Raw genomic sequence first — 25,961 nt, forward strand, 5'->3', positions numbered from 1 at the left:
CTCCAATTGTCATCCCAGTGTAATCCCTGAAACCAGTAATATCACAGGGGGGAGGGAGGCAGGCATCTGTCCATCTAGCATTATGATTGGCTAAATGTCCATTGGTACTTTACAGTCAGTATTCAATACATCTCGTTCAGACTGGTACTTCAGCATCTGGATTCATACAACCACACTGCCAGGGTGCTGGAGGTACAAAAAAACCAGAGCACCTGAGCCATTGGGTTATTACAAATGTAAACGCCATCGCCAGAAGTCGGAGAAGTGCCTACTTAATAGCATAACATAAAGCAGACACGTTTCTTAGGTCTTGATTTATGGATATTTCCACGGAGTGGCATGCAATGTGAAACAGTTGAGTTTATGATGTGGTTGGAGTTGGATTCGTGGATCCTTGAGCCGGCTGGGACAGATGATGACACACCGTGAGAAGACCCACAGTGGAAGTCGAAGTCGGGAGGTGGCACAGGGCAGGAGACCGGAAGGATCTTCACCACTGGAAGCCCGAGGTCCCCCCAGGAGGAGCCCGTGAGGACCCGAGCCGCTTGGACTTATGTGCGGTCTCCTGTGGGCAGGTGTCTGAAGAGGAGTTCCAGAGGATGGAGAAGAGTAGAGCTGAAGCCAGGAGGCCAACTGGAACTTCACCACTGGAAGCCCGCGGTCCCCCCGAGAGGAACTCATGAGGACCCAAGCCGCTTGGACTTAGGAGAGGCCTCCTGGATGAAAGCCGGAGTCAGGAACCAGTGGATGAAAGCCGGAATCGGAAGCCAGTGGACGGACCGAGGTCAGAAGCCAGTAGTCGGAAGCCGGTCAGAAGCCAGTAGTCGGAAGCCGAGGTCAGTAGCCAGTAGTCGGAAGCAGTAACTAGTAACTCTCAAAAGAGTGAACCTAGTTGCAAGGCCCTGAGACGCTTGTCAAGCCAGCTTAAATACTGGCAGCATCTTACGTCACGTCCTAAGGCAGGGCAGGGTATTCCTGCGCTGGTCCCTTTAAATGGCCAAGCCCCTGCGCGAGCGTGCGCCTAAGGGCGGGGCCTGCATAGACATCGGTGGCGTCTCCCTTGCTGAGGGAATGCCGCGAAGGAGGCCACGGGCCCGACTAGGCCTCATCCCTGCTGCCGCTGCCGCCAGACGCCCCAGGGTAAGTGGGGGACCGGGCATATAACAGTACCCCCCTTTCTACGCCCCCTTCCTGGGGGCTTCGGCTTAGCAGGGTGACATAGATGAAACTGTTGAAGAAGAGCTTTATCCAAAATGTTGGAGGCAGGCTCCCAGGAATTCTCCTCAGGGCCATAATCCTCCCAGAAGAGGAGATACTCCCATCGTCTGAGGTGGAATCGCACATCCAATACCTCTTTCACTTGGTAGACAGTGTCCTCCTGGGCCGCAGGAGCGGCAGGTTCAGGGATCTTGTTGTGGAAGACGAACAAGACCAATGGCTTGAGCAATGAGACGTGAAAAACGTTATGAACCCTGAGCGTAGAGGGAAGGCGGAGTTGGTAGGAAACAGCACCCACTCGTTCTGTGACTGGAAATGGGCCAATGTACCTCGGAGCCAAGCGCATAGAAGGAACCTGCAGGCGAAGGTGTTTGGTACTTAACCATACTTTGTCCCCGGGATGGAACATTGGAGCTGGACGTCCCAGACGGTCCGCTTGCCTCTTTGCCGTGACTGCCGTGCATTGAAGTTTCTCCCGAGTAGAGATCCAAAGGCTGTGTAGCTGTTGGGCTGTGAGTTGCACGGCTGGTGATGGGACAGCCAATGGCAAAGGCAAAGGAGGGCAGAGACGTCTCCCATAGACTACCTGGAAGGGAGGCCTACCGGTGACCAAATGTCTATGGTGGTTGTAGGAGAATTCTGCCCATGGGAGTAACGCCACCCAATCATCTTGTAAATCTCCCATGAAGGCTCGGAGAAAGGCTTTCAAGGTGCGGTTTGTGTGCTCTGTTTGGCCATTGCCTTGGGGATGAAAGGTGGTCATGAAGTTCAACTGGACTCCAAATTTCTTGCAGAGTGCTCTCCAATATCTAGCTGTGAACTGTGAGCCCCGATCGGAGGCAATATGGAGAGGAAGTCCGTGTAGGCGAAAGATGTGCTGGGGGAACAGACTAGCGATAACTAGTGAGGGGGGTCGGTAACTTAATGAGCGAGACGAAGTGGGCCATCTTCGAAAACCTGCCGACTGCAACCCATAACACTGTTTTCCCTTCCGAAGGTGGCAAGTCCACGATGAAGTCGGTCGACAAATGAGTCCATGGCTTGGTGGGGATAGGCAATGGTTGAAGGAGCCCCCATGGGTGACCAGTCAGCGTCTTTAATCGAGCACAGGTTGGACAGGAGCTGACATAGAGACAAACATCTCTCCTGACCTGAGGCCACCAGTAATATTTGGTCAGCAGATCCAAAGTCTGAGCAATCTCCAAATGCCCTGTGGTCAACGAGTCATGAGCCCATGACAACACCTTCTTGCGCAGGCAAACGGGTACGACCGTCTTACCAATAGGAACCACCTATGAAGCTGCAAGAAGGACTTTGGCTGAACCAAGAATATAACAGGGCGGCTCTGGGGTATCCTCTGTTTCTGTTCTTGGAGGCTGGCCTGTACCGGAGGAGGAAATTGAACCAGCTAAACAACAGCGAACATCGGGCTTGTCGAGAATTAAGGCATTGGGCTCGGCACAAGGATTCCAGGTTCTTGTGATCCGTATAGACGATCACAGGGTATTGGGCCCCATCCAGCCACTGCCGCCACTCCTCCAGCGCAAGCTTGATGGCCAGGAGCTCCTTATCGCCGATACTGTAATTTCTCTCCGCTGGAGAGAATTTGTGAGAATAATAGGAACATGGTAGGGGTTTGCCTTTAGTGGATAACTGACTCAGGACAGCCCCTACCGCAAAATCAGATGCGTCTACCTCTACGATGAACTGACGTTGCGGATTTGGATGATGGAGAAAGACATCAAGGAGAAAGGCTTCCTTCAGCTTCTGGAAAGCACTTATTGCCGTCTAGGACCAATTCTTTGCATCGGCACCCTTCCTGGTAAGGGCCGTAAGTGGTGCCACCATTCTGGAGTAATGGGATATGAACTGGTGATAGAAATTAGCGAAGCCCAGGAAGCATTGTAGGGCCTTGACCCCTACCGGCTGCGGCCAATCCCGAATGGCTGCCACTTTATCAGGGTCCATATGGAAGCCCGTGGATGAGACTATATTTCTGAGAAACGGCAAGGATTCCTGCTCAAACTGGCACTTCGCTAACTTGGCAAAGAGACGATTGTCCCGAAGTTTCTGTAGTACTGCCGCACTTGTACACGGTGCATGGACAAATCCTTAGAATATATCAACACATCATCGAGGTACACTATGACCGAGGTATGTAACATGTCCCTCAAGACCTCATTCATGAGGTTTTGAAAGACCGCAGGGGCGTTGCATAAGCCAAAGGGCATGACCAAATATTTGTAGTGCCCGTCTTTAGCAACGTCGCCGGGTCATATCCGTACCAAATTGTAGGCACCCCGAAGGTCCAGCTTGGTAAAGACCTTCGCTCCTTGCAGCCGGTCTAGTAACTCTGGAATCAGAGGCAAAGGGTACCTGTCCCATCGCGTGATGGCGTTGAGGCCACGGTAATCGATGCAGGGTCGGAGTGACCCATCCTTCTTGGCCACAAAGAAGAACCCGGCCCTGGCGGGGGAGTTAGAGGGCCGAATGAAACCTCTGTCTATATTCTCCTGAATATACGAAGACATGGCCCGAGTCTCCGGAAGCGACAAGGGGTAAACCCGTCCCCTGGGACGCGTAGTGCCAGGGACCAGGTTTATGGCACAGTCAAAGGGCCGGTGTTCCAGGAGAAGTTCAGCTTTCTCCTTAGAGAAGACATCTTCATAGTCTTGGTACTGTGGTGGGAGTGCCATGGATGTGGTCAAGAGAGGCACACTGGGATGAGGAATATTCGTCAGGCAGGAGTCAAAACAAGACGGGCCCCAAGATGCGATCTGAAGGGTATCTCATTGTATAACTGGGGAATGTTCCTGAGCCAGGGTAAGCCCAAGATGATGGGATGTATGAATTTTTCCAGTATAAGGAAAGAGATCTCTTCCACGTGCAGGAGGCCGGTGCGAAGAACCAAGGGCTTAGTGCAGGTAGTAATGCTCCCCGGAAGGAGAGTACCATGAATAGAAGATACCCGGATAGGAGGAATTCAGGGTTGGACCCCAATCTGCAACTGCTGGACGAGGTGTGCGAGGATAAAATTCCCTCCGGCTCCGGAGTCGACCAAAGCTAGCGTATCAAATGTACCCCCAGGGTAGACGAGGGTAACCGGCACAGTACATGAGGAGGCGGAACATGTATTACCTAGGGTCAGCTCCCCAATAATCCCTAGGTTCTGGCGTTTCCCAGCCGCTCACCACATCGGGCTAGGAAGTGCCCCTTGCCACCACAATATAGGCACAGACCTTGAGTGTGGCACCGTCTTCTCTCTTCCTGCGAGATTGGACCTCGACCCAACTGCATAGGCTCTAAGTCTTGGCCTCTGGGAGAGGCAGAGGAGGAGGGTACTGGTTGGGGAAATGTAGACCCAGAGTTACTGGGCTTACGACCAGACCTCCCTTCCTGAAAACGGCGTTGGATTCGGCGGTCCACCCATCCAGCCAGATCAATCAGGCTGTTCAGGTCATCCGGGAGGTCCCTCGCCGCTAGCTCGTCTTGGAGTCTGGAAAAGATACCTTCCAAGAATATGCGTGGAGGTTGTCATCCCTCCAATCTAGCTCGGCTGCCAGGGTACGGAATTCCACTGCATACTCGGCAAGGGACCAGTTGCCTTGGCGTAGGTGAAGTAACTCAAAGGCAGCAGTGGGTCTGCAAGAAGGCGCGTCGAAGATATGTCGAAAGGCTGAGACAAACTGTTCCAGATTCCCTAGAAGGGGATCTTTACCCTCCCATAGCAGAGAGGCCCAGGCCAGGGGTTTCCCGTCCAACAAAGAAATAATATAACTTGTCTTAATCTGATCCGTAGAAAACTGGGAAGGCAGCAGATTGAATCGGATGAAACACTGAGGAATCCGCGGCAGTATTTCACTTCCCCCGAGTACCGTGAGGGTGCCGGCAGCTGTGTGGGCGTTGCTGGTCCGGGATCGGTCGCAGCAACTGGCGCAGGAGGTACGAGTGCAGGTGTTCCATCAATACGATTGGCCAGTTTGTCTACAGTCACCATCAGATCATCAAGGCAGACTTGCTGTTGCTGCAAACGTTGGGCAATTCCAGGGATGGCCTTTAAGCCTACCACGTCCGCCGGGTCGATGGCCTTGCAAACTGTTCGATTCGTGGACCCTTGAGTCGGCTGGGACAGATGATAACACACCGTGAGAAGATCCACAGTGGAAGTCAAAGCCGGGAGGCGGCACAGGTCAGGAGACCGGAAGGATCTTCACCACTGGAAGCCCGAGGTCCCCCCAGGAGGAGCCTGTGAGGACCCGAGCCGCTTGGACTTACGTGCGGTCTCCTGTGGGTCGGTGTCTGAAGAGGAATTCCAGAGGATGGAGAAGAGTAGAGCTGAAGCCAGGAGGCCAACTGGAACTTCACCACTGGAAGCCCATGGTCCCCCTGAGAGGAGCTCGTGAGGACCTGAGCCGCTTGGACTTAGGAGAGGCCTCCTGGATGAAAGCCGGAGTCAGGAACCAGTGGACGAAAGCTGGAATTGGAAGCCAGTGGACAGACCGAGGTCAGAAGCCAGTAGTCGGAAGCAGCAACGAGTAACTCTCAAAAGAGTGAACCTCATTGCAAGGCTCTGAGACACTTGTCAAGCCAGCTTAAATACTGGCAGCGTCTTACGTCACGTCCTGAGGCAGGGCAGGGTATTCCCGCACTGGTCCCTTTAAATGGCTGAGCCCCTGCGCGCATGCCTAGGGGCGGGGCCTGCATCGACGTCAGCGGCGTCTCCCTCGCTGAGGGAACGCCGCGGAGGCGGCCGCGGGCCCGACTAGGCCCCAGCCCTGCTGCCGCTGCCACCAGATGCCCCGGGTTAAGTGGGGGACCAGCCCGCGGACATCCGCGGGTTGGGCACATAACAGTTGGTTGAGCTGAATTGCCCATCATTTCTTCGCATAATGTGTAGCCACTGGGAACTCCTGTGGCTTTGGTGGAGGTGTGGTTGACTGCTCCCTGTGTATACTGATGGGGTGGGTGGGTAAGCTGCAGTTTCTGCTCGCTCCTCTGATGGCCCCCACTCCCCCTCCTCAAGTCCTGAGGGACCTTCTCAATGTACCAGGTTGGCAGGAGTGCTCCAGCTTCCCTAATTTCTGGGAATGAGTTCCCTGAGCAGGCCCCTCCCCAGCCCCTTATACCTGGATACATACAGGCAGACTAGGCTTTTCGATTGGTTGGTATTTGGGCAGTCTGGCCATCTGTCATGAACGGAAGCTGGTGACGAGCAGGACTTTTGAACTGGCCAGTGAAAATACAGGCATTCTACCAGCCTCCAGACCAGCACAGACCCTTCCCTCCTTCTCCACAAGCCTTCTGTGAGCCTCCCCCACACACCCCCAGCCCACATTATTCAAGCAGGAGCCAGTCCGAGGTGCAATTGTGATAGCAGCTGTGAGAGCAGGAACACACTCTGAAGGCACAAGGGCCAAGGAGTAAATCAGCGCTGGCTCCGCTCCCAGGCCCTGTGCTGGTCTCGCCTCTTTCCTAGTTTCTGTACAGGAGGTGGGGCCTGGGAGCGGAGCCGGCACCAATCCAGTCCCTGGTCCACGGGCCTTCGTAGTGTGTTGCTGCTGCAGCTGCTGCCTCAGTTGGGCTTCAGACTGGCCCCTGCCCGAAGTACTTATCATCTGCAGGGCAGGGGTGGCTGGGAGTGCTGGTTATAGAGGAAGAGATGAGGAAAGGGAGGCAGATGGCCAGAGTTCTCCCCCACCCACCACCACCAGCAACACCACCACCACTCCCTTCCCAAAGTTGGCAATCCTAGGAAGGGCAGATGGACCAAGTGAGAAGAGACACTTCACGCTGATGAAATATGCCTAAAACTTCTACTTGTAAAGATCATCTGACGCCTCCCTTCCTCAGTAATGTGAGAAAAATCATATACTGTACGTGCAGGGTTTCAGCTTACATTGTAGGAAGTCTGCTCGTCCCCTGGGTTTCAGTGACAGCAGGGGGTGATTTTCCACTCCAGGAAGCAAATTTGTGCAAGATACTGGTACATCAAATGCTGCACAGGTGGGGAAAAAGGGGAGAAGAAGACAGAAAGAACTCAAGTTGATTTAGGATAGTAGCAAGATGGATCATGCAAACAGAATCTTCTCCATCTTTTAGCTCTTTAAAGCTCAGTTACACAATCTGCTTTCCTCACCCTCTCTTGATACTAAAAGTTTCATCCTATCACTATGAAAACTTAGCTAGAAAATAAAAAAACAGGCCAAGAGACAGAGGTAAAGACTAGAAAATAAAAAAACAGGCCAAGAGACAGAGGTAAAGACTAGAAAATAAAAAAACAGGCCAAGAGACAGAGGTAAAGACTAGAAAATAAAAAACAGGCCAAGAGACAGAGGTAAAGACTAGAAAATAAAAAACAGGCCAAGAGACAGAGGTAAAGACTAGAAAATAAAAAACAGGCCAAGAGACAGAGGTAAAGACTAAAAATAAAAAACAGGCCAAGAGACAGAGGTAAAGACTAGAAAATTAAAAACAGGCCAAGAGACAGAGGTAAAGACTAGAAAATAAAAAACAGGCCAAGAGACAGAGGTAAAGACTAGAAAATTAAAAACAGGCCAAGAGACAGAGGTAACGGATACTGACTAGAAAGAAGGAAGCTAGGGACAGCCACTGACTGATGGTTTAACTCAGATTTAATTACTAACAAGTTTGGAAAGGTGGGCTCTGTTCTGGAGTATGCAGAAGTCCTAAATGTGTTCTTTATGACAACACGACAGCACTCGTGCACTGTTCTGCTCTGCACTTGGAGGATGGACAAGGTGTCCTCTTAGTGCTCCTTTCACACTGTTACACAAAGAACACATGAAAAGGAGACTGAAGAAATGCTGCAAGACAGTTCTTGTCCTAGAGTGCAGGCCGAGTGTCTTCAGGCCCAAGTGATCCTGAGAGTAGTAGACCACAGAAAACAGAAACCTTGCCCCATCACAGCTTGGTCACAGACTTTGAACTGGGTCCCGGGATATTTCACACCAGGGCTGGGGCAAAGTTACTTGGTGTCCTAGGTAAATCTTACAACCTTGTGCCTTTGCGCTGCCCCCCCCCCAATGTCCCCTTCCACTCACAATTAAAAATTATACCTTTATTTTATATGAAAAAGGACATTCAAAGTACAATCATCTCAAACATGCATATTATATTTACATGCACTGCTGTGATGTCAACAAGAAAACCCTGCAAAAAAGACACTCGGAACCCATGTAGTATTGGGCCTATTCTAACATGTGCTCGGTACAAGTTTGGTCCTCAGAGAGCCATGAATAAACTGAATTACAATACAGTAAACCCCATATTCCAAAACAGCACTAACTGCCAGCACTCAAACAGTAACAACCCTACCTATGAAAAAGGCAACATTGCAAATATTACACCAAACACCACAAATTAGGAAAACAAAACAAGCCAGGCTGCTATAGATCCCTACACAAAAACTACATTCTAGCAGAATTCCTCACCTCTGTCACACATGCAACACATATGCCTCCTCTGTCTTACACACATGCTACGTCTCACACACACACACACACACACACACACATATGCCTTCTCTCACGAACACACATGCTCTTCTTAACTTCAGCCGCAGTGAGTTGGGGGTCTGCGAGTGGCCCTGCAGTCTCCATTTCACCTTGGCCACCGTCAGATTGGGGTCTGCACGGCCTCCTCGTCACCTTAGCTGGCAGCAGCCCTTCTTCACTTTGACCACTGGTGGCCCCCAGGCTGCCTGCCGCTCCTTCCAAGCCACCACCCTGTGGAAATGCACGGCTTGCATGGTGGATTGAGCTGTCCCTGCCCCCAACAGACTAATTTAAAATAAGCACAACGGTTATGCTATGGTTCCCAACATCTGCAAAGCTCCTACAAATCACCTTTTCGCACAATCCTGTCCACATGCTCTGTGCACAGGTGATGAAGCTGCTGCTTAAATTCCATTATAACCTGGGTCAGGTTGGCTGAGGTGAAGTGTTCAGAAGGACATGGGTGGCTGCTAACAGGCTTTGTCTCTTCCTTCAGTCCCTCCAGGTCCTGCAGGAAGATAAAAGATATCAGGTGGGTCTGAAATAATTCTAAATTTCCTGCAAACCCATCTCTTTCATTGTTGGGGTTTGATTACTAATAAAATAGAAGCAAGTTAGACAAACTGCACCAAAGCAGCTGCCTCTCCCTCACCCCAGGGTCTCATAGAAATGAGACAGATGAAGTGCAGCTCCAAAAAATGCTCAGGCCCAGCCACATAAGAGAAGTACACAGTGAGAAGCAGTTTATGCAAAAATGGAAATGCTTTTTCATTACAAAGCGTGAATCCCTGCAGACATAAAGCATTTGTGATATGTGACCTGGACTCTCCTTCTGACATGTATGCATGCTGGAAACATGTGGCACATATGCACTTCTATGATGATTCACTGCAAGGAGACCCACTTTTCTATTTCTTTGTTTAATTATACATGCAATAAAAATTTTATTTTAGGGCTGGTCGATTGGCCATGTGGAGGACCCACAGAGGCAGCATTCACATCCTACCTGGAGGGAATTCCAATCATTGCACAACAGCGCCACACAATGGACAGATTTAGGGCCCATGACAGCAGGGTTCTGAAAGGAGCCCTGACACTTGGCCTCCAGCCGAGGACTGTCACTGTCATAACTGGGGCTAGCTTAAGCCTTTTCTCTGGTAGCTTCATTCAGGTGCATTAAGTATTTCCCTGTTCCCATATATAAAAACAGGGGGGAAAACCCCCTGGATAGATGTGAATAAAGGCTCATGACGTTGGATCCCAGCCCCGGGATCTGATTAAGCCGAACGCCCAAAGATGGAGGAGGAAGAGAAAACTGTCAGGCCGGGAAAAAAAAAAGTTACTTTTAAATATCCTGTTTTACCTTGGACACGCTTCCATACCTAGAACTTACTCAGATTTAATAAGGACAAATGCTGTTTCCACTCATCAGACCCAGGAACTAACTGTGGGACAGATCCAGCCTCCTTTGGACACCGGAAAGTGGTAGATGTCACATGACAGTGGTGTCTGCAATTCATCAACCACATTACCCCATTCCCTTCTTGGGACTGTGAGCCCTACCCCTGCAGCAGCCCCATCCTTGGCTGACCCGAGTGAACCAAGCATATCGGAGGACTCAAACCAGTATCTTCTATGAAAACACTGCCAAGCCATCAAATCATCTCCCCACAAAAAATAACATTTTAATAATTTCTGCCTGTTTGGTTGTGCCCGTCTGTCATTTCAATACCTGGATTCTTTTCTGGGGCATAGGATCTTTGCAGACCCACATACATCTCTTCTTTAGGCGTGATGGTTGAGTAGGAAGATAAAAGTGATTATTGAGCCTGTTAGTAGGTTCAAGGCTCATTGCCTTACCTGTAGCAACTGCACGTTGCTGCCAGGCTCAGAAATCTGGTCTAGCTTCTCTTTGCTCTGCCACAGCTCTGCCCGTCTCGCCATCAGCTGCTGAAGTCTGGCTTCGAACTGGGTCAGTGCAGCTTGCTCCATGCCCTCGAGGAAGTGCAGCACCTTTCCCTGCGAGCTCTTCAGCGTCTGTATCATGTCTGCAAAGCTGCGTGTCATCTCCTCTTTGTCTCGGAGGGTGGCGCTCTAGGCCCGTGAAAGATACAGAAACCCAGTCAACGAAAGACAGGCGTGAGATAGGCTGTTCAGTTACGCTCCAGCTGCCAAGTTAAATGATCGGATGCTTGCATAGAGATGGGCTTACAAGGGCGGGTGGAAAGCGATAAAATTAAAAAAAAAAAAAGACAGCGAGAACTAATTTTATTGGCATTTTTTGAATTTGGAAACTAAACTTTCTCCTCCAAAAGGAAGGGCTTTCATGCTCCATGCTGAACTTTATGCACTGTTCCAACAACCCCATCTAGAGGCTCGGAGCCAGCCCTCCCTAGCAGGGAGGATGTGCGTTGTGAGTACATGGACTGTTTAGCTAAGCACAGATAGAAAGGAAATGCGTCTTCTGAGGGAGGAGAGGGAAGTTATGGAGCACGTGATCGGTTCTCCTGCAGCTTCCCACAGAGCAAGGTGCTTAACAAAAACATCAAGGCTTCAAGGACAGGTTAAGAGGCTAGGACAGCCCACCACCTCCTTCAAAGGCACGGGCTACATAATGGTTCCATGGCCACGGACTGTCTCTAGGTCCTTTTCTAGGCATTGTTTTTATCAGACAGTGCAAAGAATCTGTTGCCCTCACCATGTCTGTTCGTCTATACGCATGTATGGGGGAAGGAAGACCTCCTCTGTGGAAAGGTTTGTTTGACATTGGATAAGAAAGTCTTTTACTGAGGTTCCAAAACTCCTGAAACATTCAGTCAAATCCACCCAAAGGGCTGGGAGAGCAGAACCATCCTTGAATTTGCAGGTGTGAGCTGGAATTGGCACTTAAAACAAAGGAAAACTATATATTAAAAAAAAAAAAAAAGCCTTCTTTGTGTTATGTTAGATATCTGAACTTCAACTTGATTGGGGGGGGGGGGGGATTAATGTTAGGATGTGAATACTTTGCCAATGGGCTGGCATTTGGCCAGCCTGACTAGTTTCCTTCAAAAGAAGGCTAGTGGTCGGCAGTCCAGAAAATTGGGCATTGTAAGTGCCAGTTTTCTGCCAACCACAGGCCTCCAGACCAACTGGGATACTCTGCTCCTTCTCACATGGCCACAGACTATACATTTGCAATTGTAACCTGCTTCAAGCCCGACCACTGCAAGGAGCTGGAGCTAAAGCAGAATCGGCTACTGAAGGCGCATGAGGACAGGAGTCTGTGTGCTCTCTCTTCCAAGCCCACTTCCCAGCAGAACGGAGCAGGGTCACCACGTGGCTTGGAAGAGCACATGCGCAACCTCCCTCCTATCCCTGCACACCTTCAGCAGTTGATTCTCCTCCAGCCCCTGCAGTGATTGGGTTTGGAGCAAGTTACAATTACAAGTCTAAAGTTTGCTGGATAGGGGAGAAGGAGCGACCTTCTGGGTTCTGCTGTCCCAGGACCACAGGACAGCAGAAACCAGAAGGCCAAACCAGCCAGGCTGAGTTGTGATCCCTTCCTCCCAACAGAAGAGAGGATCAACCAGGTTAGGGCGGAGGACCCAGGCCTGGAAGTGATGCTGAGCAGGGAAATGTGGAGGAGAGAGGAGGAGGGTAATGCTGGGGTGGAGAAGAGAGATGCTGGGAAATGAGAGTGCATGCAAATTTTATCTCACGCATATTCATCGTTGATATCCTGAAAACCTGACTGATTGGGGGGTCCCCCAGGACAGGCTTGAGCACCTTTGCTCTTAGAGAATGTATATGGGGTGGGGTTCAGGGAGACACAGATCCAGAGGCGGATTAGCCTATCAGGGGATCGGGCATCCCCCGGTGGGCCGGTTGCTCCGTTCACGTATTTTTTATTTTTTTTAAAGCTTCCTGGCCTGAAGAAAAGGTTGGTGGGGGTCACAGCCCGAAGAGAAACCTGCGCGGCCGTGACAGAGCCCATCCTGCCACAGCCTGAAGAGAGGCCTGCGCGGCCACATCAAACCCCATCCTGATGCGGCCCAAAGAAAGGCCTGCATGACTGTGTCAGACCCCATGTTGACACAGCCTGAAGAGAGGCCTGCATGGACGCGGCAGAGCCCATCCTGCTGCAGCCCGAAGGGAGGCCTGCGTGGATGCGATAGAGCCCATCCTGCCACAGCCCGAAGAGAGGGCGGTGCGACTGAGGCCCTCTCCTTCCCACCCCTCATCTTGAAGGAGCAGCTGGTAGCAATGGCCATCTTCCACCTCGCTTCCGGCATTGAGGAGCAGCGCTGCCATCCCACAGTGGCCAAAGACAAGGCCGAAAGAAAAGGGGAGGTCTGAAAACTTTGTGTGTATATGCTTGTGTGTATGAGAGAGACTGGGCGTATAAATGAGAGAGAGCAAGCCTGGGTGCCTGTATGAGAGAGCACCTGCAAGTTTGTATGAGAGAGCCTGCATGTAGGTGTGTGAAAGCCTGTGAATGTGCTTCAGAACTGGTGTGTGTATGCAAGATCGAGAGAGCCTGCATGTGTGTGTTAGAGCCCGCGTGTGTATGAAAGAGCGACAGAGCCTGTGAATATGTGAGAGACTGTGTATGTATGACAGAACGAGAGAGCCTGCCTGTGTGTATGTGAGAGTGAGAGAGACTGTGTGAGTGAGAGAGTCTGTGTATGTGAATTTATTTATTTTTTTTTTTATTTAAAGTTTCTTTTATACCGATGACCGTTTACACATCGCATCGGTTTACAGTTAAAAAGGAACAAATGGGCAGAACCCTTACATATAACATTGAAAAAACAGGTTAACTTTTGGGCAGGGCCCTTACATGTAACTGAGAACAAGGTGGTTAAAAGTGGGATAGGGTATAGAGCTGACTATGCTGCGAGCGTCCGTGATATCAATAAATAGATACAGCAAAATCAGTAAAATCACAACTATTTACAAAAGCTAATTACATAAGTAGCCGAGTCAAAGTACAAAATCGATGGGCATGAGACATATTCCGAGAAATAGATTCCTAGTCATGTAGCAAATTCTTAGTTACTCAATTTTTAGTTAAACAGTGGGGGTTTATGTAATGGCAGGTGATGTGTGGTAAGCTTGCTGGAAGAGCCATGTTTTCAGTTTTTTCTTGAAAGTGGGTGTGTATGTTTCCAGGCGTATATCGGGAGGCAGGGAGTTCCATATGGAGGGGCCAGCGAGAGAGAAAGCTCTGCTTATGGTAGATGATAATTTGAAAGATTTGATGGGTTGGGCACGTAGGGTTCCTTGGAGGGCTGTACGTGTGGGTCTATTCGAGGTACAGGGGAGGAGTGGGGGGTTAATCCAATTGAGGTTAGAGTTCAACAGACTTTTGTGGATGATGGAAAGGGCTTTATAGAGAATTCGGGAGTGTATAGGGAGCCAATGAAGTTCGATAAGTGTGGGGGTGATGTGATCTCTTTTTTTTGAATTTGATAGTATCCTAGCGGCAGCGTTTTGTAGTAGTTGTAAGGGTTTGGTATAGGTGGCGGGAATGCCTAGAAAGAGTGCATTACAATAGTCTACCTTAGATAAAATGATAGACTGGAGTACAGTGCGGAAATCAGAAAAGTGTAGCAGTGGTCTGAGTTTTTTTATGGTTTGGAGCTTGAAATAGCATTCCTTGATGATAGATTTGATGAAGGGTTTGAAAGTAAGATGGTTATCAATAAGGACACCAAGGTTGCGAACGTGTGATGGGAAAGATGTGGATGAGTATGCAGGTGGGATGTCTGGGAGCGGTGGCCTATTAGATATGATTAAGAGTTCAGTCTTGCTGGGATTTAGAGCTAGTTGCATGTCATTTAGTAATTTGTTGATAGAGGAAAGACAGGCTTCCCAGTTAAGCAGAGCAGTATGGAGAGAGTCAGAGAATGGGAAGATGAGTTGCACATCGTCGGCATAAATGAAATGCTTGATGTGGAGGTTAGTGAGGAGGGTAGTGAGGGGAAGCATGTAAATATTAAATAGGGTAGAGGAGAGGGAGGAACCTTGGGGAACACCTTGGGGAAGATTAATGGGGTCAGATTCATTGTTATCTACTAATACAGTGAAAAGGCGATCCTGGAGATATGATCGTATCCAGGATAGGGCATTGCCAGTGATCCCGATACTCCTGAGTATGTTGAGGAGGACATCGTGATTGACTGTGTCGAATGCCGCCGAGATGTCAAGCATGGCAATAAGATAAGAGGTACCTGAGTCGGTTCCTTTAATGAGGGTATCGTGTAGGGAGAGCAGCAGGGTTTCAGTACTTAAGTGCTTTCTGAAACCGTGTTGTGTAGATGGGAGAATGTTGTTTTGTTCCAGGTGATCGGAGAGACGGGAGTTGACAACTTTTTCAATAACTTTAGCTAGGAGGGGTAGGTTAGAGACAGGTCTGTAATTGGATAAGGTGTCTGGGTCAAGATTGGGTTTTTTGAGTAGGGGTTTTACTACTGCTTGTTTAAGAACTTTAGGGACTGTGCCATGCTCTAGGGAACAGTTAAGGATATTTGAGAGGGGTTTGGCAATCACCTCGGGGATAGCTAGCAGGAGTTTTGTGGGGATGGTTTCGGAGGGATGAGATGATGGTTTTAATTTTTTAAGGATGTTTTGTACTTCAAGAGAGGATGAAGAGTCAAAAGATGAGAGGGAGACTGGAGAGTTGATGGTGGGCAGACAGATATTGCTGTTATTCTGTGAAAATTGTGCAGTGATGGAAGAGACCTTGTTTTTGAAAAATTGGGCTAATTCATTGCAACGATTTTTAGAGGGATTAGCAGGTAGTTGTTTGAGGGTAGGAGAAGTGAGGTCCGCAACCATGGTGAATAGGGCCTTAGGGTTATATTGCATACCATGTATTTTTTTAGCATAGTAATTACGTTTAATCTGAAGGATGGAATTTCTATATTCATGCATTTGTTGGTAGTATAATGTTTTAGTTGCGGGGGATTGGTATTTGCGCCATGACCTCTCAGCTGTTCTGAGTTGGGTTTTAAGATTCCTAAGTTCAGGCGTATACCAGGGTTTTCTGTTTCTACGGTTTGGGTTGATAGTTTTTATTGTGAGGGGGCAGTGTTTGTCAGCAATGCTGAGGGTGAGGTTGAGCCAGGTAGAGATGGCATTGTCTGGGGATGAGACGTCAATGTGACTGTCTATGTCAGCGCATGCTTGTGAGATGGTATCTATAGCGCATGGTTTGCGGAAGTTAAATGAAATGGGCTGATGGGGCGTGGTGGGGGAGATTTGCGGGAGTGAGAGTTTAGTCTGAATAAGGTAGTGGTCAGACCAGGGTACTGTAGTGCATGAAGGGGGATTGCTTATGTTGATGGGGGAATTGACAAAGATAAGATCAAGTGTGTGGCCAGCTTTGTGTGTGGGAGAGTTCACTATTTGTTGGAAGCCCATTGCTTCAAGGGAGGAGAGGAATGCTTCACATGCTGGGGATTGCGGGGAGGTATCCACGTGTAAGTTGAAGTCTCCTAGGAGAATTGTGGGTATGTATGTGTGTTGGGGGAGAGAGAGAGTTGGGGGAGAGAGAGAGGATAAAGAGAGTTGGGGGAGAGAGAGAGAGAGAGAGGATAAAGATTGTGAGGTCCCCCTCCCCCAATCCACAACAATCTGTAGGTGAGTGGAAATCCAAAGATCCTAGGAATGGAGCACTGAAGAGTTTTAATCTTAATATTTTAAATTTGGGGGTGTTATTTCATTTTATGTATCTGCTGTTTGAGGTATTTGGTGTTTGGGATATATTAGAACAAAATTGTGAGATATTTTAATTACTGGATGTTCTTTGGCTGTTGCCTGCTTGACATATTTATTCTTTTTATGATTATGGTTTTATTATTATGATTGATGGTTTATATATCTTAATTTTATTGTTTGATGTTTAATGAGGAATGGTGATGTTTCTGTTTTTCCATTGTTGCACTGCATTCGGATTTTGTCTTATTACGGCTTCTAATTCAGTTTTTGTTTGCGTGTTTCTAGTTAAACTTTATTGTCTCTTTATTCTGTATTCTGTGTATTCTGCATGTGTGACTGAGGTGAGGTATTCTGCTAGGGTGTTCTTTCTGTATAGAGATCTATAACAGCTTTGCTTGTTCTGTTTTCCTAATATCAAGTGTATTGGTGTTTTAGGGCCTGATGTAAAATTTGCAGTGTTGCCTTTTCATAGGTAGGGTTGTTACTGTTTAAATGCTAGCAATTAGTGCTGTTTTCATATGGGAGGTTTACTATATTGTAATTCAGTTTACTCAAAGCTTTCTGAAGGCCAGCATGCTTTACAATAGTCTTCAAACACACGCTGCAGAGATCTCCATACTCTCCAATGTATTCGTTAGCCCCTGAAGAAGAAGATTTTTTCTAAAAAGAAGAACTTCGAAACACCAGCGGTGTCGGGCAAACCAGCAGAGTGAGCTTGGCACGCTCACTCTAGCGGGCGAATCAGCAAAGCAGGCTCAGCATGGGTTTAAAAATTACAGCTTAACGGTTATTTCAACAAGATAAGTACAACTATACATTTGGAAGTTTAAAATTGAAAATGAAGATTTTTGATAAAAGATATTCTTTAAAAAAAATGTAATGAGGAAATTTTTGCTTACATTTAAGAGCAGCAAACAAGCGGCAGTGTTAAGTCACGGTTTAAAAAAAAAGGTTACCCTGTGATTACTTTGAAAATGGGCAGCCAGATAATTTCTGGCTTAAAGTTATAAACGCTACACAAGCGGCAAGTGAACTTCAGCCCATATCTGAGGGTAAACCGATAAACCGAGACATATATGTGACTTTTTTCTTCAATATTGTATTTGTACCAAGTCACAATACATTCCAGTTTTTTCAAATATAGACTGGAAGATTGGGCATCCAAATGGCAGATGAAATATAATGTGGACAAGTGCAAGGTGATGCATATAGGGAAAAATAATCCATGCTCTGATTACCCGATATTAGGTTCCATATTAGGAGTTATCACCCAGGAAAGAAATCTAGACATCATAGTGATAATACATTGAAATTGTAAGCTCAGTGTGCTGCAGCAGTAAAAAAGCAAACAGAATGTTGGGAATTCTTAGGAAGGGAATGGTGAATAAAATGATGGATGTCATAATGCCTTTGTATCGCTCCAAGGTGAGACCGCACCTTGAATACTGTGTGCAGTTCTGGTCGTTGTATCTCTAAAAAGATATAGTTGCACTGTAGAAAGTACAGAGAAGGGCGACCAAAATGATAAAGGGCATGGAACGACTGCCCTATGAAGAAAGGCTAAAGAGGGTAGGGCTGTTCAACTTTGGGGGGGATATGATAGAAGTCTATAAAATCATGAAAGGTCTTAAACTGGTAAATGAGAATTGGTTATCTTTTGGATAATACATGAACTAGGGCATGCCTTGAAGTTAGCAAGTAGCACATTTAAAATAGAGAAAATACTTTTTCACTTAATGCAAAATTAAGCTCTGGAATTCATTGCCAGAGGATGTGGTGAAGGAAGTTAGTGTAGCTGGGTTTAAACAAGGTTTGGATAAATTCCTTGAGAAGTCCATAAACTGCTATTAATCAAAAGGGAATAACCACTGCTTGTTGCCAGTATTAGTAGAATGGGATCTGTTTAAAGTTTGGGTACTTGCCAGGTACTTGTGACTTGGATTGGCCACTGTTGGAAACAGGATACTGGGCTTGATGGATCCTTGATCTGACCAAGTCTGGCATATCTTATGTTCTTATGTTAAGGCAAGGCTGGATGAGGCAAGCTGGACAAGGCAAGGCTGGTACAGGATGCAGGAACAGGAACACTGAAACAACACACACTGCTCTATAGGCAGGAGACCCATTGCTGAGGCAACATTAGGCAGTCCAACGTTATATAGTCAGGGACTGCTGATGTCATCAAAGGGTGCCATGGGGTTTTTCCCACCTGCAGGCTCTTTAAGAATTGATGCGTGCCGTGTGTGCGCACCTAGGGAGGCCCCAGGGAGATGAGAAGCATGGCAGCGTTCAGGCGGTGTCGGAACCGTGTCAGCAACTCTGGAGGAGAAAGACATTTAGGCCTTGCCAATGCACTTCTGAAATAAACTGTATGAAATCTCAGGTCAGTTCTACTCTGGTGAGCAGTTACACTAAGACCCACAGAATACATGTCGTCATCTACTTACTTTGATTATATTCATTTGTATTTGTAAACTGCAGATCTCTCCTTCAACACACTGGATGCCTCTCTCCAGTTCCTTCTGCAGAAAGAAATGTATCTATAGAAGAGAAAAAGCCAAATCTGTTAAACTGTGCAGAGCAACTCCAAGCATGATCTATTGGACATTTACAGGAAAACACAGACTCCAAAGGAATATTCTCATCTCTATGGATGCATGGTCCAGTTGGATTAATGGTATGAAGAGGTTGGTGTGGCATTGGCCTCATTTATTTATATTCCACTTTTTGCAGTGCTTCAAAGTGGATTACATTCAGGTACTGTAGGTATTTCCCTATCACCAGAGGGTTTACAATCTAACAGGCCGATACAGTATAGTGTGCTCCAACAGAGCGCACTGTTAGCCTGCTATTGGACGTGCGTTTTCAGTAAGGGGAGGAAAACGCGCATCCAACCCACGACACCTAATAGCACCCTCTTAGGTGCTATTAGGTATGCGCGCGGGATACAGAAAGTAAAATGTGCAGCCAAGCCGCACATTTTACTTTCAGAAATTAGCGCAGACCCAAAGGTCGGCGCTAATTTCTACCGGCACCGGGAAAGTGCACAGAAAAGCAGTAAAAACTGCTTTTCTGTGCACCCTCCGACTTAATATCATAGCGATATTAAGTCGGAGGTCCTGAAGAGTAAAACAAGTAAAAAAAAAAAAAAATTGAATTCGGCCCGCGGCTGTCGGGCCGAAAACCAGACGCTCAATTTTGCCGGCGTCCGGTTTCCGAGCCTGTGGCTGTCAGCGGGCTCGAGAACACTGGTCTCCTGGTTTGTAGCCCACTGCTCTAACCACTAGGCTACTCCTCCATGCATTTGATATATAGCGTGGTGACTCTTCTACTTGGTTTAATTTGAATTTGCACATATATAAAATGGCAAGGACACTTAGATCAGCAAATATAAATTTGTTTGAGATACCGTCTCCTAAATTGGCACAGCTGGGTTTAACCCATGAAAGAGCCTTTTTTGGTGGCAGACCCAATCTGTTGGAATTCCCTACTGGAATAGCTTTAAGCCATCTCATGTGCAAAGCCATTTTAAAAGGCTTTAAAAACATACTTGCTGCACAAGAATTTACTGTGGATGGAGTTGGCTAGGATGCTGGGATTATTTGCACAAGCTTTTCCTACTATTGGAGCTTAAGGAACCATACCATGACTGCGAGCCATTATATGTTATCTGTCTGTTTGTTTAATGTCGCTTTAACAGATTATGTATGTTTTTAATGACTGTACGCCACCGCAAAAATATTTTGCGGCATGTGCAGATAAAAGTAAATAACAAAAATAAATCTAGTGATTAAAGAGGATTAAGTTCACAAAAAAGGAGTTTATTTAGCACAAGTTTGGAACATGTGAGCAACAGCACCAGCTGTTGCTCACAAGTTTCAAAAGTGTGCTAATCCATTTCCTTTTTATGTCAGTTATGATGTGTCCAGCATATGCGTATACACTTTCCTGAGGATTAAGCTCCAAATTAAGATAACTCCTGGGGAACAGATCCATATTTTGACCCTGGGTAAGTCACTATTGTGAGTGCCTCAGCTTCCACACGGGTAATCACTGTTAAACTGTAGCAGAAAAACAACGCAGAGGCTGGCGGCACCTTACAGACTTAACTGATTTTACTGAAGCAGAATCTTTTGAGGACAAGAGTTCAGATGCATGTTCTCGAAAGCTTATGCCTCAATATCAGGCCCATACAGTAAACTGCGCGGGAGAGCCGGCGCTCCAAGGCGAGCGCCCACTCTGCCAACGCACGCCCAGGCACCTGTCCTGGGCGCGTGATTCTGTATTTAAATTAGGGCCCGTGCTAATAAGGAGGCGCTAGGGTCACTAGCGCGTCCCTAGCGCCTCCTTATTGGTGGAAGCGGCGGCTGTCAGCAGGTCTGAAGCCGATGCTTAATTTTACCGACGTCGGTTGTCGAACCCGCTGACAGCCACACGTTCGGAACACGGACGCCGGCAAAATTCTTGAGCGTCTGTTTTCCAACCCACAGGCAGATTTTTTTTTTAAGAAGTTTTTTTTATTTTTGGGGCCTCCAACTTAGTATCGCTATGATATTAAGTTAGAGGGTGTACAGAAAAGCAGTTTTTTCTGCTTTTCTGTACATTTGCCCGGTGGTGTCAGATTAACTCCTCCCTTTGGCAGGAGTTAATCTCTGAGAGTAAAATGTGCGGCTTGGCTGCACATTTTACTTTCTGTATCGCATGGGAATAACTAATAGGGCCATCAACATGCATTTGCATGTGATAAGCGCTATTAGTTTCGGGGGGGTTGGCCGCGCGTTTTCCACGCGCTATTTCCCCTTACTGAGCGCACCGTTCTGTATTGGCCTGTTTATCGGTTAAGTCTGTAAGGGGCCTTCAGTCTCTGTGTTGCTTTTTGCTTAGTGTCTCACTTCTTCCAGCTATAAACTGGTTACAGGGCCGGTGCTAGCTTTCTTGCTGCCCTGTGCGAACAATTATTCTTCTCCCCCCCCCCCGTTCATTCATTCTCTGTCCTGGACCCACCAAAAAAGCACCCAGCTCCCTTCAGTGACACAAACTTTAAAAACTGACACCATCCCTCCCCCAACCCATGGCTGGTGTAAGGGTATTAGGTGCCCTAGGCGAACCTTATAGCTTTGCACATTGCCCCCTGTCCTATTCTACACACATAGTTAAGAGTTATGTATTTAGATTTTACGTGAAAAATATCAAAGTACAATACTCTGAGGTAAAACTCTCACTTACATTATATTTACATGCACTGCTGGGATGCCAACCAGAAATCCCTGCAAGAAAGATACTTGGAACCCATATGGTATTAGGCCTATTGTGATGTGTGTTGGGTGTGGGCTTGACCCTCTGAAAGCCCAAATACACTAATACACTTCCTATTGGGAGAATGTCTCACCTCAATCACACATGCAGAACATAAACAGATCCTCACCAAATACAGAATAGAGCAACCATAAAATAGAAATACAAACGCGCAGATAAAAACTGAACTAGAAACTGCAAGAAGCCAGACTCTCTATGTAGTGCAACGATGAAAAAACAGAACCATCACCATTCCTCAAACATCAAACAATAAATCAAGAAATAAAATAATCATAATACTAAAAACATGCTAATAATATTATTTAAAAACTGATGAATAAAAGATCAAATAATTTAAAACTCATATACAATTTGTTTTTTAAATGTCCCAAACACCAATAAAATATTTCAAAACAGCAGTCACAGCAAATAACACCTGAAAAATACATTAAAAAGGATTTTAAAAATTCACACTCTCCATACCAGGGAACTTTTGACTTCCAGATGCCCTGAAAGTGTCATGGGTTATCAGGCAGAAAGTAACTGGGGTAGTTGTGCATACACATGCTCTCACTTTTCCACACCCAAGCACTCATGCTCTCTCTCACTCTCCCACACACAAGCATACTTGGTCTCTCTCATTCACTTCTCTTGACTTAGCAGGCAGCAGCAGCAGCAGCGTTTCCTTCTTCAGCCCCTGTGGCCTTCTGGCCACAGGGCATTGGATTACTTCCTGCAGGGTGTGCTCCTCTTCCTCCTCAGCAGCGTGGCCCCGCCGAAATCAACGGCGTGGTCAGTGCTGCCTTAGTAAGTGGAAAAGCAGTGCAGCCCTGCTGGCAACGCTGCTGATTCTGGCGGGGCCGTGCTGCTTCTCCACTTACTAAAGCAGCGCTGACCACGCTGTCGATTTCGGCGAGGCCACGCTGCTTTTTCTTGGCAGCACAGACCTCTTTCTTCCGCCACCGGTGGGATTGGTTCCCACTGGCGGCACCACAAACCTTCTCTTCTACCGCTAGTGGGATCAGATCCACCAGTGCCACCACAGACTTCCTTCTTCCTCCGCCAGTGGGATCGGGTCCACCGGCTGCAGCACAGGCCTTTCCCTGCTCCCGATGCCACCCCATCGAGTGTGCTGCTCTGTGCAATTGCACGGTTTACACACCCGGTGGGGACGGGCCTGACTGGTTATTAATGTTGATGTTGCTCCCTTCTTCTTACCTCTTCCCTTCTGGAAGTGTGTTAAAACTGTGTGCTGAAATCCAGTTTCTTTCTGCATTGGCCTGAGTGTAAAGGCTGGCAGCATGCTGCTAAGTCATCCAGTCCAGAGGTGGCTGTATTTTTGCTTCGGAAGTATTAAATTATAGAATCCGATAGAACAGGATCTTATTTAGATGGCAGGTGTTATATAAATCCAAATCACTATTACAGACTTTTCAGACCCTTGTTTCCTGGTGATAGAATTTTGGTGTTTCTATTAAACTGAGTTAGTTCTGCCCATCCTCATCCAATGACACAAGGGTAGGGATAATGGTGAATTTGTGCCAGGTCATGCTGTCTTACTGACCCGGAACTATTTTGGCTACCACAGTGGGCCCACACAGGCCAAAGAGAAGTAAGTGGCCCCCTGTGGAAGTGGCATCAGCAGCCTGCGTGGGCTGAAGGGAGGGGAAGCAATGGCATCAGTGGGCTCGAGGGAGGAGGTGTCCGTCTTTCTCATTGGCCCACACCCTTGAGAAGGGGGAATGCCGCTGCCTGTTCTTGAAGTGGCAGGAGTCAGAGAGTTAAGTGCTGGAGACAAGGGTGGGTTGAAAGAGACCACTGTGCTGAGGATGAGAGGGGGAGAGAGTGCTGGGGATGAAACGGGGGGGGGGGGGGGGGGGGGGTTGTGCACCACTGTAGCTGCTCAGGGAGGGGATGTAGAGAAGGTTAGTGCAGGCCCTCTGTTGCCCCATCTCCTCCCTACCTGGTACTTTTTTTTTTTTTTTTTTAAATCACCCCTATGTTGAGGACATCAAACCACTATAATACTCCAGCTAGGCCAATAACAAAATTAACTTTTTGAGGGCAATTTTGAAACTACCCCCATGAGGCTTGCAATCCACTGCAAGTTAATTGTCAGATGGGAAACTCCTTGGGGGTTTTCCTTTGAAGCAACAAATGAAAAATTGAGACACCCAACATATTGTAATTGAAAAAGGTGCTGGGAGGAAATGACCCTGCTCACAGTTTACAATTTTGCACTCCCAGATTTCTGTATAAAAATAGGGGACCCAATTTATTAAAGGTTTTATCTCCATGTGTGCCCATGTAAAAAAAAAAAAAAAACTTTCGTAAATCAAAACCCAGAATGTATTAGCCAGGGATACCATTCCTGATAAATATAGCAAATGGATTTAAGGGAAAAGAAAACATATTTTACAAAGCTGTATTATAAATCACAGCAGGAGAGAAGTGTGCTTCAGAGCCAATAACACTGAGCCCAGTGGCCAGTCCTGGTCACTCGAAGACACCCAGCAGATCCCAGAGAATAGATTCATTCCTTGTGGCTTACCCTCGAGGGGGTACGTGATGGCTTATCCCTTTGGAAAGAGGCATACAAAAGCAATCACAGATAGAAATTAAGAAATTGAGCAGTACAGAGCCCTGCTACAGATCCCCACTGTATTCCCCCCTTGGCTATGTGAAAAGTGTTATGTTCAGTGAAAAGTTTTATTCTGCTGCTCCTGAGTATTCCTTGGGCTGACTGTTGTGAACAGGCTCTGAACCCAGGACTTGCCTGACGTTACAAAACAGTAGCCGGCGACTCTGCAGAATTAAAACCCTCTGCAGTGACTGTGGATAGGCTGAGGGCAGGCTGTGGCCAGGACATGCCCCAACCAGTTCAATAAACAACATAACACGCTGTGTTCTATAGGTCTTTCAGAGCAGTGCATCTCACAAGAGCATAGCACTGAGAAGATACAGGCTATATATAGACACATGCAGTCCCCTACCTGCTTCTCGCTGTCTTCACAGATTGTGCTGTGGCCCCTGTGCTCTCCCTGCAAGCACTCCAGACAGATATAGGAGTGGTCTGTAGTGCAGAAGAGCGCCTGGACCCTGTCATGCTGCACACACTGCCTCCCTGCCCCTTCCATTAGCTGGGGGCTATTAAGAGTTGAACTCTCCATGGTGTTTCCCAGGTGCATCTGACAGGAGGTCACACAGGTTGGGCAAGAGCTGGTAGCCCTGACCCTTTGACCTAGGCACAAGTCAAAGGCCCTGAGGTCGAAGGCAGAGATGGCCAAGTCGTGCACTAACTGGGCAAGGATGTGGTTCTTGCAGAGACGGGGTGTGGGCTCGAAGTGTGTGCGGCACTGCGGGCAGCTGGCGTGAGCCCCCTGTTGTGCCCAGCACTGCTCGATGCAGTCTGAGCAGAAGCTGTGCCCGCACGGGATGGTGACCGGGTTCCGGAATATGTCCAAGCACACTGAGCAACGCAAGTACTCCCTGGAAAATAGGTGGCGGGCTGCAGCCATGATGTTCCCTGGGAGCTGCAGAAGGGAAGAACGGGAGCAGCTGCAGGGCTGGGATCGGAAGCAGCAGACAATGAGAGGAACTGGACTGCATCCTAAAGCGCCTACAGGAAATGCCCAGAGGACCCACGCTTATTCCATCTTCAGCTCCTCCTCCCCAGCATCACATAGCTCAGGGCAGGCTTGCAGGAGTTGATTAAAACTTTGATGTTTCCTTAAGTTCCAGAGCAATTTCCCTGTTAAAGGCTGCAGAAGGCAAGTCACTGGTAAGGGCTCAGTGACAGCAGCCCTGTAAATAAAAATGCTTTAGCTCTAATTGCACAGACTACTTCCACTTCTCTTCCGTTCAGGAAAAGAAAAGTTGGTTAAACTGCATCAGATCTGACAGCACAGTGAAGTATCACTTTGATATCCTCTTACTGGTATGTGAAAATTGTTTGAAGAAAATCAATGAACCCAATACCAGTGTGAATAGATTAAGCCTGCAAGTCACTCTTTCAGCGCCTTACTTCCTTAAGTCTTTTCTTCCGAAGCAACTGAGGCTTGGCATACGAGGAGAATAATTGTTTTGCATCCTTGGAAATATTTCTCCTTTACTATTTCCCTCTCCCTTTCTCATCTTCAGATTTACAAACATCATCGCACAAGAAAGCACTTACAATCTTCTGTTGGATAAAGTAGTTTGATTGCCATGTTTGTGTGGAAATAAAGATCA

At 47.6% G+C, this 25,961-nt stretch overlaps 1 protein-coding gene across 1 annotated transcript in view; it reads right to left on the reverse strand.

Moving 5' to 3' along the window:
• The window catches only part of LOC115090875 (tripartite motif-containing protein 16-like protein), a 30,007-nt gene extending 4,689 nt beyond the window's left edge, over window positions 1-25,318 (reverse strand). Inside the window, exons 1-5 of the mRNA XM_029600485.1 lie at window positions 24,725-25,318; window positions 18,884-18,976; window positions 10,593-10,826; window positions 9,084-9,240; window positions 7,115-7,213 (exon numbers count right to left, since the gene is read on the reverse strand). Coding sequence (XP_029456345.1) covers window positions 7,115-7,213; window positions 9,084-9,240; window positions 10,593-10,826; window positions 18,884-18,976; window positions 24,725-25,249 — 1,108 coding nt within the window. The 5' untranslated portion in view covers window positions 25,250-25,318. The remainder of the gene's footprint in view (window positions 1-7,114; window positions 7,214-9,083; window positions 9,241-10,592; window positions 10,827-18,883; window positions 18,977-24,724) is intronic.
• Window positions 25,319-25,961: the final 643 nt, after the last annotated feature.

The sequence above is a fragment of the Rhinatrema bivittatum genome, chromosome 4 (assembly GCF_901001135.1).
Source record: "Rhinatrema bivittatum chromosome 4, aRhiBiv1.1, whole genome shotgun sequence".
Lineage (NCBI taxonomy): Eukaryota > Metazoa > Chordata > Amphibia > Gymnophiona > Rhinatrematidae > Rhinatrema > Rhinatrema bivittatum.